The sequence below is a fragment of the Arctopsyche grandis genome, chromosome 7 (genome assembly GCF_051622035.1).
Source record: "Arctopsyche grandis isolate Sample6627 chromosome 7, ASM5162203v2, whole genome shotgun sequence".
NCBI classification, from domain to species: Eukaryota; Metazoa; Arthropoda; class Insecta; order Trichoptera; family Hydropsychidae; genus Arctopsyche; species Arctopsyche grandis.
In genome coordinates, this window is record NC_135361.1 from 22,380,988 (window position 1) to 22,397,779 (window position 16,792).

General features: G+C 33.2%; 2 protein-coding genes across 4 annotated transcripts in view; both read right to left on the minus strand.

Annotated features, from left to right (window-relative positions):
- Positions 1-555: 555 nt before the first annotated feature.
- Syngr (synaptogyrin) lies at positions 556-13,124 on the minus strand. Of its 3 annotated transcripts, none has more exons than XM_077435234.1 (6): positions 13,051-13,124; positions 8,013-8,367; positions 5,357-5,594; positions 5,122-5,261; positions 2,796-2,967; positions 556-2,711 (listed from the first exon to the last, which is right to left on the minus strand). In XM_077435234.1, exons 2-6 carry the CDS (start codon positions 8,109-8,111, stop codon positions 2,680-2,682), a joined length of 681 nt encoding a protein of 226 aa, XP_077291360.1. In that variant the 5' UTR covers positions 8,112-8,367; positions 13,051-13,124; the 3' UTR covers positions 556-2,679. The 3 variants fall into 3 exon arrangements, with proteins under 3 accessions (XP_077291360.1, XP_077291358.1, XP_077291359.1); XM_077435232.1 differs by having other exon boundaries at positions 13,055-13,122; XM_077435233.1 differs by having other exon boundaries at positions 13,059-13,111.
- A 305-nt stretch (positions 13,125-13,429) lies between these two features.
- Positions 13,430-16,792, minus strand: part of ckn (CRK like proto-oncogene, adaptor protein) — a 77,369-nt gene continuing 74,006 nt past the window's right edge. Inside the window, exons 10-11 of the mRNA XM_077435229.1 lie at positions 16,487-16,774; positions 13,430-15,513 (exon numbers count right to left, since the gene is read on the minus strand). Coding sequence (XP_077291355.1) covers positions 15,133-15,513; positions 16,487-16,774 — 669 coding nt within the window. The 3' untranslated portion in view covers positions 13,430-15,132. The remainder of the gene's footprint in view (positions 15,514-16,486; positions 16,775-16,792) is intronic.

The following is a 16,792-nucleotide window of genomic DNA, read 5'->3' on the forward strand; positions in this document are numbered from 1 at the left end:
GCGGATGCAAACGCTGATTGCATTTGCTTCAAATTCACAAATTCTTCAATTGCAATCAACAATGGTAATTTTATCGAGACATGGTTTGTTCACTTTTTACTTATGTAAATTATACAGACAAAAACTGTATATGTAAAAAACTGTAAACAGAACATTGTTCGATTGGATAAGAAATCAATAACACATGTTCCACCGGGTGAGTGAATGCATACACAATTCAATGAAAGATAGATGCATGTTTGTTGACTTTCAATTCCCTTCAGTTGTACATATTATGTTTCAAATGGTACAAACATACAATCCTTACAAATGCATCTTAAATGGTCCGATAGAGATATTCCATTTGAATTTCTATCAAAGAAAAAAATATACAAAACTTTGAAATTACGTAAATTCAACGGGTTTTTAGTTACAATTCTCAGATACTATAAAAATATGTTTTTAATTTAATTTTTTGTGGAAAACACAGTTTTGTAGAACAAATGTTTTTCGTTGGATTCGTTTGTAGCTGCAAAAAAATGCATACATATGTACGACATATTGAAAGAACTACTTAGGAAGAAATTTATTTAATTAAAAGGCAAAGATGCGAACAATTCAGAATACTTGATACTACACATATACATCAAACATTTTCCTACATATTTAATAAGTACAATTTATAGTATTTTATTGTTCGAACATTTATTCACGAAAAAAAAAACATTTATTCAGGAAAAGAGAATTTTTTTAATAGATGTTTCATAAGAATTTGTGATTACACATTATTTGGCAACTTGTGATTAGTCATGCATTTTTTCAAAAAATCAATACAGATCATATACATATGTATGTATGTATTTACGTACGTTTTATATAAAATATTTTAACATTTGAACAAATTCAACAATAATGAAATTGATGTATTTTTTTCCGTTCACATTCAGTCAGTAGATTTTTAACAACAAATATAACTGTATTTTTTTTATTAAGAATGATTCTTTCATTATTACGAGTTCTCCTTTCCTTTTCTTTTATACAAATTAAACTGTACATTGAAATTATTACTTAATCTTCTATACTTATTAATTTTACTTTATAGATGTTTCATAAATACTTCAAATTTAATACTTATATGACTAGAAAAAGGAATGCTTTAATATTATCAGAAACATAAGATAATTTTCGTCGAGGTTATCTAAACAATAATGATATATATTTATTTATTAAAAAAATAACAACTTCACATTGATAATGGAAATTGGGATTGATTTTTAGTATGAAATTAAGAATAGGTACAAAATAACATTCAACACAAACTGTTACAATATTAATGTATATAGAGATTGCTAGAATATTAAAAATATGATCAAAATCTACAAATATATCAAATTTATTTGTTTACAACGTTCGCAATAATGCAACAAACTAATTTCGATTTTATGGTTTACAATATAATCATACTTCGTGATATATATAAAACATCTTTATTATTCATTTGAGATTAAATTATATATTCGTTCATACAATCCAAACATGCAATTTTAAAATATGTTGAACACACATAGATAATACATACATATATACTTTAATAACTCATGGTGAGTAAGAATGCAATATGAACAGAAAGCAAACAATCTAATTTTATAAATTATAAATAAGTCTTGTTAATAAATTGTCAATTAATGTTCATATATAGAAAAAATATTCATTATCATTACTAAAAATTTATATTGTCCATATTTAGAAGTTGTGAATGTAATAATGTGTTCAAATTGTTGAAAGAATATTCTTTTAATCAAATTGAGAATCAGAAATATTCTCTTTCAATTCTTTTACATTAGATATTGTTCGATTATTTTCTTTTTTTTGTACATTTATTGAATTTAGACAATGTATGCATACATGCCAACTAAAAAGATAAATGATTCTGTTAGGCAGTGATGAATGGCAGATGTTTAAATAGTTCACATACTGTTTATATAAGAGATTCCATTAATTCATTCAATATTTTGAGTATAATAATCGTAATAATTTTGGTTATGACGCTGAAAAGTATTAATAATTTCGATTAAAAGGACTTGAAATGTTTATTTTCAAATGTAAAAATATTTCATCATCAATTAAAGGTTGCCTCGTCTATTTTATTTATATTAAACAGTATTTAAACAATTCATTCCAACACTGTTGCTAGGCCGGTTTTATAAATTGGAAATTGTAATTAAATTGCACAAACACAAAAACATAATTAAAATTTTATCACAATAGTTACATATTGTAGAACATTTTACACCACAAAACAAACAGGTACATACTACTACTGTTATATGCAATAATTTAACAAAAGCCAATATCAACAAACACAGCAAATAAAATGGCATATTTTTTCTAATCAGAATTTTTGAGATATTATTGTCTAGTGGAAATTAAGACCTTAATAATTTCCATGCACAAAATACTGGGTGTATTAACACCCGAAAATTATACGCTAACTATACAATACAATATCTAGAAAATCCTGAAGAAGACATGTGCAGTAGCCATAATTACTTTGAAACCACAATTAACATGTTTATCATTTAACTAAACACTGAATGCATTTACGAGTTACGATAACAAATGTGGTTAAAATATATGCATTGGCTCCTTCGATGGTCGTAGTAACATCACTAGGATATTATTTTAATGCAATCAGACATTTTAATATGTCGGTGCTTGGAAATCTCCAGGACCTGTTGATCAAATTATACAAACATTGTATTATGTAATGATTTCACTTATTCTGAAATGTTACCGGTTTGGAACAATTAACTCACCCCTTTGCTGCGTAAATGGTGGATCTTGATAAGCTGGATCAGGATCAGGTGCTCCTGGATAGGAGGAGTAACCACCCCCACCACCTAGTGCCCCTTCAACTTCATAAGATGGAGCAAAGGCTGCTTCTGCTCCTTGCCTAAATCGTTGAAATGCGAAAAATGCACATCCAGCCTAAAAATACAAAAACAAATTCGAAAAATCATTCTGTGGACTTCTTTTAATTGATTACATATTATTTTAAATAAATTTACATATTCTGAAGACACATTTTAATTGTATAATAATTAAATAATAATGTCAATTCAATTATAAATGTTAATTATTAATTATAATCAGCAGTAAAGCTCGATGGTCGCATTAATACTAACCACGGAGAGGTTACCGGGTTTGATCGAAAAGAATTTATTCGGAAGTATTTCTGTAGTACTGCTGGTCATTTGACTTGGATATTTGGGACACCAAGTCAATCGTTTCCTATCTGATTTTATTGTTGAAACGGTTTCTCATCAAATTGGCAAAAACCACCCTACCCACTATTTGAACTTCTATATTTACATATGTACAAGTTTAATACCATATAGAAAAAAAATTTTTTTAAAAACGTACCTCTTCTATAATTTGTATATGAAATTATTATTTTGAATAAAAATACCAATAATTTTATTTTACTACCGCCATCTATGTTTAAAACTAAGAACTGGATAAACGTCAGTCACTTTTCAGAAATTCAAATTTCAAACGCGTCTTACACGATATTTTTGCACCATCGTAACGGCGGAGGATCCATTTACTTATATTGATGACCAAAATGAGCAATATGGCAAAGTATGAAAACGATCGGATAAGAGGCAAACTTTTTCCTGAATTGAAAGTGAAACGTAAAGGAGGTATGTAAATATAAAATTAGGTCCATCGGCTATTATACGATTCTTCGATTCGACATACAGGTGTATGTCACAGCTAAACCACCGCCAACAAAACGTATACGATTATAATAACAAAAGAAAAAACTTCTAAATATACTGTTTGCTACCAATGTGTCCTCTAGGCAAATAGACGGCGCTAAGTCTCTGTGCATTTACCGGCATCTATTGAAAATTTATTTAATTAATTTATTAATTTTTCTATTGTTTACGTGTAGGTAGGTAGGTAGGTAGATTTTTAACATTTTTTTCATATTAAACAATTAAATATAAATATTAAATTAAATACATTTAAAAGGTATTTGAAAAAAATTGTGGGATCAAACACAGGACCGACACAGTATCGGCCTTACACCCGATGGCGCCCCCGGGAAATTTTTTCTAAACACCATTAGAAAAAACTTTCGCTTTTGGCGCTCTAATCTAAAATTTTGAATGGCTTTTGGTGCTCTAATTTTAAATTTTAAAGCGCCTTTAGCGTATCGTGTGGCGCCCTAACTTATATGGCGCCGTCCAACCCAGCCCCCCCCCTAAAACCAGCACTGGACCGACATATTTCTTTTATTTTTTTTATTTAATAACTTATTATGCCAACACATACCCATGCGATGATATATCATCGGGTACAGCCAGTGGCGTAGCGTGAATTCCTGGTGCCCCCCCGCAAAATATTTTAAGGCGCCCCCCCCCCATATATTCATATTATTTACTTAAAATAACTTTCCAAATTAATAATTTATACCTTTTTTACGTATCGGTATATATACCTACATATACATCGAAGTGCATTAATAATTTAATCTGGACGACCAACAAGCAGTGCACAATCTGTTTAAAGTAACTGATGGTGAATTTTCCGTAAAAACTTCCCATCTGTGGTGACATCGAAAAATTTATAAATTTTATTTGTTTGAATCATATAATTTTGTTTTATTGTTTACACATTGTAAAGATATATACATGAATAAGAGAGAATTCTCAGCAAATAGGTTGAAAAGTGGCACTGACGTTCAAAAGATGGAAAAAGACGGCAGTCTTCTAGCCCTATTGGCATAGATCAATTACACAATGAGGATGAATTCAAAATATGTATAATAATGTATGTACATACACGTATATTACAAATAGGTTGGAAAATAAGAGAAGTTTTTAAAAAAGTTATCTCAAAAAATTTACGGAACACATTAAAAAATCAGTGAAAAAGGCGCGCTTCATGGCGCCCCCCCACATTGCGGGGTCTGCGGGCACGGTAGCTACGCCACTGGGTACAACAATAGTTTAATTATAAGGTCATGGGTTCGAGGTTGGCCAGTATATGAGCCAAGTCATATACTTTCTGTGTACAAAAAAGGGAAGTAAAGCATATTAAGAATCCCGTTTAGCATTCAACAATTATATTTACCCATGTAAAAATGGCGAAGAATGAAAATGCAATTGCAGCTTGCACTTGATTTACACCAACTCCCTCAGGCGGATCTGCAGACTTTCCCCAAGCGTTGGTGAGATAGCAAAAACCAACAAAATACAAAAATGCCCAAAAAGCTGAAATACAAAACAACACGTTATTACATCATGAACTACATATGTCATAAATATTATATAACAATTGAATAAAAATAAAACTACAATTATTTTACCAGAGAAGCCTAAATCGCCGAGGACATAGTGCTTCCTAGTTTTGACTGATGACATTTGATCAAACATAACTTCTCCGACGATGAAACCGATGGAGGCGAGAAAAGCAATCACCGATATTCCTACCCCATAGTTACAGGCGTTTGTATCTCCGTTGTAGAGGCATACTTCTTTACCGGATTCTGTGTCCACGATCCATCCTTTTGATGATATACATCCGAAAATGATAACGCTGAATAACTGTAGATAATGAAAATAGTACAAATGAATATTTCAATCTAATTACTCTACGCTGGAAGTGTAACGGAGTCAATTGATAATTTAAAGTCATTTATGTGACTCGAGATGACTGATCGGTATCAATTGATATCACCTAGCATTTTTAATTTGAAAACACCCACTAGTACTCGTTGGCACTCATAAATAGTAGTAGGCGTTATTTTATTTAATAATCACTTGAGCAGTCTATTAAATGTTTATATAAAAAAAAACATACTGATTTATTGTATAGAGTACATTTTTATTTTATTTTATTTTTAATTTATACCAGGAAGGCTTATTAGGTAACCCCAATTCAAAGAAACATTGTACATTTAATACGAATATTATTAGTATTATACAAAGTACATAAATACATATCAATTAATATCCACAGAGACATCTATGGTCAAATTTGTAAATTTGCAGCATTTTTATACAATTCAGCGAAATTCGAGATTGCTGAAAACTCGAGATTTTGCGAGAAAATGGGTAAGGTTGCCAATTTGTTGGAACCGTTTCAATGAAAATCAGATAAATTGACAAACTCTGATAGGAAACGATCGACCTGGAGTCACAAATCCAAGGTCTGGTCAACAGAAACCAGTGGGATTTGATCCCGTGACCACTCTGTTCAATGCATTATATGCTAACCACTAGTCTATTCTGCTGGACATATACATTTAAATGATTAATAATTATTATAGATTATACTGTAATACTGAATATATTATGTGAATAAGTGGTTAAATTTTACGACTGATTACTTATCTATTATAATTTATTGCAAAATTTGTGTCAATCAGAAGTGGTATATGTTTTATATGCATATGTATTTTTTGTATATATTTGTATCATCATCATCATTTACAGCCATTCGCCATCCACTGCTGGATGAAGGCCTCTCCAACACTCTTCCATTCATCTCTGTTTTGCGCAACTCTCATCCATCTCACCGCGCACATTTTCCTAATTTCCTTCCTTACGGTCTTCCTTTTACCCTTTTGCATTCTCTCGGGTACCATTCAAGTACTTCTTTTGTCCACCTTTCGTCCATCCTTCTAGCCACGTGACCCGCCCATTGCCATTTCAATCTCTTCACTCTATCCACTATGTCCACTACCCTTGTCATACTTCTCACCCACGTGTTCCGTTTCCGTTTTCTTGTATATTTACATACATTTTAGCAGTATACATAAGATTAGATGTACTGAATTTATACCAATACAGGTTCAAATTGACCCTTTTTCATTTCAATTTGACCATTTTTCAATGTCAATTTGGAATGAAAAACCTGTATACATAATGTATGTAATATAATAACCCTATTACGTGAAATTATTGAGATGTATCCAAATGCAACTTTTTTTTAAATACAAAAAGTTAAATCTATTTTTAGATTTTTTATCAAGAGAACGACTATTCGGCGATGATGAAATCACGCTGGATTTGTAATTTTTGTAGATGACAATATATCTGGTTTGTTTTATTTTGTGTTGGTCTTTATACAGTGTAATATTTTCACTGCATAAAGTTGGTTTTTATGCAATGTAATATTTTCATTACACGATTTATATATGAAAAAAAAATTGAATATGTACATAAAATGAAAGTCTAAACATATGTATATATGTATGTACATACATATGTACGTATACGAATTAAATTATGTTATTTTTTGTTAAGTAAGTGTTGCACAATCGGTTTTTCTACTTGACACACTCGATGCAAATTTAATTGCATTCTCCATTGAAATTACAGTCACGTTAATACTGCAGAGTTTTACTCATACTGAAAGCATTGAAAAATCATTTATGTATGCAGTGAGTAAAAATGTATTCAACAAACACGACGCACGGTTCGGAAGAATACAGTTTGGAAACCGTAGACATACCTAATCGATTTACCACGAGCCAAGGTCAATATACTCGAATTTTACTGTAAAAAATAAAATATATCTTGTATATATGTTACATATGTACATCGGGTGCGAAAATTGCGTATTACATAAACAATACTAATATTTTCCATGAATTGAATCGCGCGCGCGCGCGAAAAAAAAAACAAAAGAAAATCGTTAATTGAATATTCTAATAATTTAAGTTTGAATGCTATTTCAAATAAAAAGCGCACGTTGTCATCATTATGTAATGGTTGAATTCGTGTGAAAATCTTCAGCTGAAAAGTGCATGAGAAAAAGTGAAATGCTTTATGGAGGGGTTTTGATTTATTTGATTTTTCCAGGAAGAAAAACGTAGCGATGAAGTGAAGAGGAAAGTGTTCGGGGCAAGCGCGGCGTGGAAATCGATTTCGTTGAGTATGAGTGGGGTTGTAGGTGTGGAAGTGGGTGTGAGTGTGGGTGGGTGGGCGGGGTGGAAAATAGAAAATAGTAGAATATACCCAGCAAACGGCTCTGAGGACGAGCGGTGGTCTCCGAATGAGGTCTGCGGGCCTAAGAGGCGCCCCCGCTTTGCCGCCGCCGTATGCGCCGCCTTCCATCTCGATGTGGGCCCCTCGTGTGTACGACCGCGAGCCGCCCCTGTGCCGCCCCTCTGCTGCCGCCCCTCTCCTGCCGCCCACTGTCCGCTGCCCTGCAACGGCCCTGCGCGCGCAGCCACTGATGCCAATCGCCGCACGACAAATTCAATCGCTTATTATTGCTTATTCTATCGTTTCCCCTCTACTCTTCACTAGATCCACCCACGGCCCACGTCTCTTCTGTCAATGCTGATTCGGTCAATGAAAAAGTGTCCACCTTAAAAATGCGTATTTTTTAATGGTTGTGGCTATTTGCAGGTACTATATCTGCCAATTATTGGCCATGTGCAGGTACTGGGTCTACGTGACGAGACAGAATGTTAAACGACAGAAAACGCAAATATCGGAAGGCAAAGATCGAAAATCGAAAGATCTTAAGTCGAAAGATCAAAAAAAAAAATGGTGTATTGGTGCTTACGGACTAAACCAACGACGATTTTGGGCCAACTTTTTAACAAGCAGTAGCGTACAAAATATCGAAATAAAAATTAAATTTTAAAATTGAAATTAAATATCAAAATCAAGCTAAAGAGCGAGATTGAGCTAAAATTAGACCATCGTTGATATTTTGAATTACAACAATGTTTTGAATTACGACGATGCGCATTTAAAACCAGAGAAATATTATAATTTCTCTGCTTACGAGCGAAAAAAAAATATTGTTAAAGTCGTTACGAGATGTTACTGTATTTCTACCGTCGACGATCGATAAAAAAAAACAATTCATAAAAAAACGCGGTGTCGGATGTCGGTGATTTGTCAAAGGGTTTTTTTTCTTTCGTCGAAATAAAATTAATAATCACACATTATCCGATAAAATTTACCTCTGAAATGATTTAATTAATTGATTTATTTCGACGAGAGAAACAATTGAAGACTAAAAAAATTTCGTTTGATAAACCGACAACATACCGGGTTGGGACCATCGCTCGGTCACCCATACTTATACATGAGATATTCTCAGTAACTGCGCATTACGGGGAAGTAAAAATAATAATTCTTTGATTTTTTTTTCGATCTTAGTGCGTATCTTCGTAAGTCAAAACATCTTCGACAAACAAAAGTCGAGGATTACCTATGTATGTGATTGTTGATGATCTAATTTTAGGTCAATCTCGAAAATTTATTTAAATTGGGCATGTTCTGTTTTAACTTTCAATATTTTATTTTAATTTTAATATATTGATTATAATTTTATTTTGATATTTGAATTTAATTTTAATATAATAATAATATTTTTAATTTTGATATTTAATTTCAATTTTTAAATTTAATTTTTATTTCGATATTTTGTACGCTACTGGTTTTATCCTGCTGGTTAAAACGTTGGACCAAAATCGTCGTTGGTTTGGTCCGTACGCAGCATATGGTAAACGGTACATACTCACTTAATTTGCGCGAGCAGGATACAACAGGAAAAGGAGGAACATGCTTTTCCTCCCGTATTCTGCGCCCGTACCTTTTAAGGTCTGTTCATACTTAACAGCACTGCACGGCTTCAGCACTGCATGACTCCGTTTCAAATATGTCATTTTATTACATTTCTATTCATATCTAACTACACGTCGCGGTCACGTCACGTTTACAGCAATTTGGCCGAGTGCAAGTCAAAATCGGCTTACTTATACATTAGAGGCCATGACGATACGGCGCAATATTGCTTACGTCGTATTGTCGAGTACTTGCAATATGAATGCATACACGTGCATTCGTAGCTACGCGTCAGAATACAAGTCAGCAAAAATGTTTCGACGTTTATCGAATGAAAAATTATGTATAATCGCGCTGTTGTTGGAAGAAGAAGCTCAAGAAGGCAATAAAAAAGCACGGAGGCGTTTCGATGTGCATCCCATGTTAAAAAATAGAAAAACCGAAGGAGAGTTTTGGACACTGTATAAGGAGCTTGTGGATGATGGACAAAATTATTTGCGCCAAAACCATGTCGAAAGATTGAACAGCTGTCAACTGTAACTATCGATAATTGGTCCAAAACAGCAAAGCGGCAGACTCATGGCACGTAATTCGCGTGTATATTTCCACGATGGCCAAAAAACCGGATACGATACGTTGACGGATGTTGCTGTAAGGTATGAACAGGAAATGTCGGGTACTGCTGTAAGCCTGCCGTGGCGTAAATGTGACGGTTGGTATGAATATACCCATACAAAATGTACCAAAGAATACTTTTCGTACGGCCGGATACCTGCTGAAGTCGGTACGTGCTGACTAGGTATGAACAGACCTTAATACGGGTATTTGTGGGTATATCTGGGGGTATTTTTCACAGGTGACCGTCACCGCACCGACAGTCAAAAATGTTTCTACATTTTCGGACGATACGATAACGAGAAAAATACTACGTGTAGTATTTAAACTACGAATTTCAACATTCAAAATTCGTTGTGAATGTATCCGGATCGCAGGATAGTAGAAGAGATAAATAACCGATTTCAGCTCGCGACATGCGTGCGAAGAGTATATTCTGCGATCCGGATACATTCACAACGAATTTCGAATGTTGAATGCGTAGTTTAAATACTACACGTAGTATTTTTCTCGTTATCGTATCCATCTCTTTCCTTTACGTGTACTCCTAGGAGAATCTAATCTATAATTTGGAAAGAGACTTTGTATGTATATGTAAATACTAGCTGTATTACCCGGCTTCGCTCAGTGTTTATAATATAAACCGCTTAAACATGACTAAGCTAATAGCAAACATTTAATTAAAAAAAAAAAATTTTAAAAATTAAAAAAAAAAAATCAAAAAAATAAAATAAATAAATAAATAAAAAAAATAAAAGCCCTAAACGGCAATTAATCTTGGGGGCACGGGGGGCGAAGCCCTAAAAGGCATTAACTAGGGAGGGCGAAGCCCTAGACGGCATTTAATCATGGGGGTGCGGAGGGGTGAAGCCCTAAAAGGCATTTACTAAGGGGGGCGAAGCCCTAAACGGCAATTAATCTTGGGGGCGCGGGGGGCGAAGCCCTAAAAGGCATTAACTAAGGGGGGCGAAGCCCTAGACGGCTTTGAATCATGGGGGCGCGGAGGGGCGAAGCCCTAAAAGGCAACTGATCATGGGGGCGAAGCCCTAAACGGCAATTGCTCATGGGGCGTGGAGGGGCGAAGCCCTAGAAGGCAAAGGCTCAGGGGGGTGCCGAGGGCGAAGCCCTAGAAGGCAAAAAAAAATTTGATTTTTTTTTTTGATTTTTTTAATTTTTTTTTTTGATTTTTTTTTTGATTTTTTTTTTTAATTTTTTTTTAAATTTTTTTAAAATTTTTTTTTTAAATTTTTAAATTTTTTTTTTTTTTTAATTAAATTAGCTTAGTCATGTTTAAGCGGTTTATATTATAAACACTGAGCGAAGCCGGGTAATACAGCTAGTACTATATATAAAAACGGACTGTCGCTAAATATATATATTTGTATATTTGTATATTTGTAAATATGTGACGGACGATCAACCATCAACCAGTATGGGGAACAAATTTTTTTCTTCATTTTTTTCATATTTTATGAAAAAAAGGAGGTATGTAAAAATCGCGCGATTTAAAAACATACATATATCTCCGTATCTCGAGGCAATCAAATTTTTTGTGTTTACTGGGCATAGACCTATAAGAAAAGTCATATCTCGTCTCTGAACCATTTTTCGTGTCGAACAGTGTAAGTTTCTTTTCCAAATTAACTGATATATCATAGCATGTCAAAAATGGATTTCGTATCGATCCATTTCGTAGATCGTCATTTGGTGACTGATAAATTTGACAACTGATTACATCGCTCAAAAACGTCATGTCATATTAAGCTCCTCTCCTTCTTCATGAATAATATCAGCCAAATTGTGAAACATATCATACCAATCTTTATAAACACGAATCTTCCATGCTTTTAGTTTTCGTTTCAACCCATCTGTATTGTCTACTATTGTAAAACAAGATGACATTCTTCCTTGCATGGAGAAGTTAAGGTCATTCAAAATGGAAAAAAAAAATCTGTCAAACAAGCTAGCTTGGCTATCAAGTTTGTTTTGAAATAGTTCTGGCATAGGTTGTTGGCTTTGTTGTAGAAATATAGCGATCTCACCCCTGAGCTTAAATACTCTCTTCAGCACTTCACCCCTTGACAACCAACGTATGACAGCATGCGATGATAGTCGTTTATAATCAGCGCCCATATCTTGACATAGTATCCCAAATAATCTCGAGTCTGCAGGGCTTGTCTTCGTATAATTTATATAATGGATGAAATGATGCAACGTTTTTATCCGCAGAACGGCTACCGCCGGTGCACGGACCAGTACTGGGCCGCGGACCAGCGTTTGAGTAGCACTGGTCTAGTTGTTTATTCTATAGTAGCAGTACATAATTACATATATAAGATGTAAAATTAAATTCTATGCAATCAGCTTAATATAAATCAGAATAATTTTATACTACACTATAAGATTTTCCCTAGAAAAAACAAACAAAAAAAAAATAATAATCATTGTTCATGACTAGAGGTAGGATAGTCACAGTGCTATCCATTGTTCGGCAAACCTTTAACAATGCATTTACAACCTTTGAACAATACACGGCCCCCTCAGGCTCCGGTGACTATTCATGACAAGTCGGATTTTAAAATTTAACCCTATGACTTTGCCTAGCATAATTTTTACTCTCGATGATGCTTCCATTCCCTACTACCTTATTTATTTATTTATATTATAGTTTTGGACCATTGTGGTGTTACAGGAAGAACCTGATGTGCCACAATGGTATATTTACATATACACACATACGTTGAACGAATCTATAACACATAATATACATATGTTTATAATCTAGTATGTGCAAATACGTATCAGCATAGAATATCATCAGTCAGTTGTTAAACATAATTAAAATCTTACATACATACATGCCTTTGTAACTGAAGTTTCAGATGTCACTCCACAATGGTGGCTAGCGATGACTCATTTCATTTGTATAAATAACTCAGGTGCATTCAATACGCTGCAAATAACAGACACAATGCAAATGCATAGTTGCCAGGCGTTGGCATCTCAATAAGCTATTTTTTTTCAACAGTTTTTGTTTAAAATTTAAAAATTATATCCGTCATCGAAGTATTTTAAAAGACAACTCAGATTGAGGATCAGTATGTTTTGTTCTAAACTCAGTTGGAAGACTCAGCTGCATCTGGCTCATGATTCATGGCTGTTATAAGCAGCATATTAGAGTTATTTTAGTATGTATTCTGTGTGTGGGTTTTGTAAAGAAAACATTTTTTTTTCTATAATTTCATATATTTCAAAGTAAATAAAGTTTTACAAAAATTGGAAATATTATACACATTGTGTAAAAGTAAACTTTGAAGATTTCAAAACAAAAATACACGCACTATTTTATCTTATTGGAGATAAGTCAGAGGCCGTTTACGAAAAAATATACATTATTTTTGAAAGTAAGTTAAGGTTTAATTGGTCACAGTTGTGGCAAGGCATTTTTAAGGGCTACTTAAATTATTGTATTTATTTAATCAACTAAACACTAAAAAGATAAATAAAATTCTGCAAATTTTGATAAAATTAATTCTTCAAAAAAAAAAGTCTAAAAACACATACATACATAACCTAAAAATGAAATCGATTCAATGATAATAAGATTAATTTGATTGATAACTGCATTAAAACTGAATAAAATCAATAAAAAGGTATATATCAGTCAAAGTAACGTAAATATACAAATATAAATATATATTAGAAAAATACAAATAAATGTTAATGATGAAAAATCTATGTTGACTATATCGTACTTTAAAATATACAACCGTATACTACATATTACTTTGTTTCTTGAAAACTGTACAAAATCTATTGAAGAATTTCACACATCTGTGTCAAAAGTGCCTGATTGACTTTTAATGTAACAATAAACAACTGCTAGTATTATATGTATATATATAATACATCATTATTCGTTACATTGTCAACTAAGTTTATCTCCAACAACTAAATCTATAAAAATCTATTTTATATTCTTGTTTACTCAAATATACGATACGGCTAAAGATTAACATGGCCATCAAAGTGACTAATGGCATCCATTTACTCCTTGCAAATATTGACACCTACAATTTCATTACAATTTTAATTTATAATAATAATTAGGTGACAAAATGTACACTTGTTAAAACATGTTCGACAAAAGAAAATACACCAAAATATTATATTTACATTATATATGGCAAATTAGCACACACTGGGTAGAAATAAAAACGTCCAACTACCACCACTCTCAATTCAAATTTTTCATTCATTGCCCATGATAATATTATACATACATATGAATGAGGTTATGATTAAAAAGGTCACCAACTAACCGAATTTCGTTACTACGACAAACCTCCTAAATTGAATTAGTCCGTGAACCTTAATTCATAATACCTCGAATGTGGATATGATACAATTTAATTCAGAATAAAATAAAATCCTTTAAAACACATATAAACATGAGGTTTTAATTTCTAAACCCTTCTAACGTACATGAATATGCATTACGGAAATAATTAGCCGGCATATAATATTATTGTTTATACCAAATTTTTTCCGATTATTATAATATAAATAATGCTAATGGAAAAAGGCAAAACAATGATGTTATTATCATACAAAAAAAAAAAAAATAGCATAAAAAATCAAAAACTTTGCAACCGTAGAATGCAACCTTACCTGTGTACAAAATGTTTCATTTGTTTCAAATAAAATTTTTATTTAAAGCATTTACCGTGAAAAATTTGAACTAGATTCGAATGATTATAAATTTATGTTTATTAAAGCATAAATATCTGCAATATCTAATAATAGTTTGCATTATATTGCTCCTCTATGTACCCATAAAATGACAACTATTTAACATTTTATCACATCTATCACAATAACTACATAATCAAAGTATTCTGCAAGACAATGTCTATAAGTCACAGTCGATAATAGTTTAACCGTCGGTAAGGCCTTGCCTCTTCTCCTCCTCCAGCATGGCATCGAGCTCATCGGTGAGATTGGCGAGCATGTTTCCGATATCGTTCAGAACGTCTCCCGGCTCGGCCGACAGACTGAGACCACCTTGAGATTGCTTTGGTGTGGTAGGATTTGCTTTGTCTTCACACGAGGCGTCCTGCGAGTTCTGATTGCCGGGAGAGCTTTGCGTGCTTCCTGGAGTGTTGGGATGACGTGGTGGTAGGGAAGTCAGCGGCATATTTCCCCTCCCGAAGTCAGCAGTGTGTGGCCGACTGCCGATCTGTCCTCGATTCTGCTTGATCGTTCCAGCATTCTCATTCGCAAATGGCAAACTATCCGACTCTGTACTCGAACTTGACTGAAATTAAAATTTCCTCCATCAATATTATATTCTACTAGTGTTGTGCCCGATGAAATATCATCGCATGGGTTATGGCATATTAAGTTATTAAATAAAAAAAAAATTAAAAGAAATGTGTCAGTTCTGTGTTTGATCTGCATTGCGGGCGTATTTTTTTCAAATACCTTTAAAATATAATTAATTTAATATTTAATTGTTTAATATGAAAAAAAAAATAGGTTGTGGCTATTTGCAAGTACTATATCTGCGAATTATTGGCTATTTGCTGGTACTATATCTGCGACAGGCGCAAAGCCTTCTGCGCATGCGCGTGAACTGTCACTGTCAGTGTGTTTACTGTTAAAATTTTGTTTTTAACCTCTTAATATTTAGTTCGAACTCGTAAAGTGACGTAGAGTAAAAGATATAATCCGAATTAGTTAATATTATTAATTTTTAGAAAATTATTATCATATACAACGTATAATACCTACATACAAGTACAAGCCGCGAACTAGCTAAATGATATAAATCTATTATAATAACGTGCGAAATTTATTTGCCTCATGTATAATGAACGATTGATTAAACAAGTCTAGCATACATTAAATGTAAGAAATTATAATCGGATTATAAGTTTACGCGCATGCGCAGAAGGCTTTGCGCCTGTCGCAGATATAGTACCTGCAAATAGCCAATAATTCGCAGATATAGTACCTGCAAATAGCCAATCATTCGCAGATATAGTACCTGCAAATAGCCACAACCAAAAAAATATGGTTCAAAACCGTGCTAAATCAAATGACCGTTATATATTTTTTGTAGGGATAATATTTATATTCGAACATTTTGTTGACAGTGTTTGGACTGTGACATACATATGTCGAATCGAAACGACTATTATAGTACGGGAGCAATATCGCACACAAACACAGAATAGCGATATTACATATATGATTTTGTATGAGTTTGAAAATGTTGTACTATATACCTTAAAACTAGCATCAGAACCATTTCTACTTTGTGTAGTTAGTGTGCAGGAAGGTATAGCATGTTGACCCCATGTGCGAGGAGGCGATGCTGGAGCCGGTGCCGGAGGTTCTAACGAAAGAGTCGTTCCTTCTAATAATGACACACTGCTAAGGCTATCGGAGCTTGGGTAGGCAGGAAGACTTAGAGGCAGTGTCCTTCTAGCGCCCTTCTGACCGAGGTCCTGGTGCTTTTCTGCGTGAATTTCCACTGTTGTTTGATGTGTGTTTCCATAATTTTGTGAAGGATACTAAAATTTAAACATAAT

Coding starts and splice junctions, on each gene's coding strand:
- Syngr (XM_077435234.1), bottom strand. CDS start 8,111: ATGGAAGGCGGCGCATACGGCGGCGGCAAAGCGGGGGCGCCTCTTAGG. Junction 5,262..5,356: donor CGGCGATTTAGGCTTCTCTG/GTAAAATAATTG, acceptor TTTGTATTTCAG/CTTTTTGGGCATTTTTGTAT. Junction 2,712..2,795: donor ACCATTTACGCAGCAAAGGG/GTGAGTTAATTG, acceptor TTTGATCAACAG/GTCCTGGAGATTTCCAAGCA.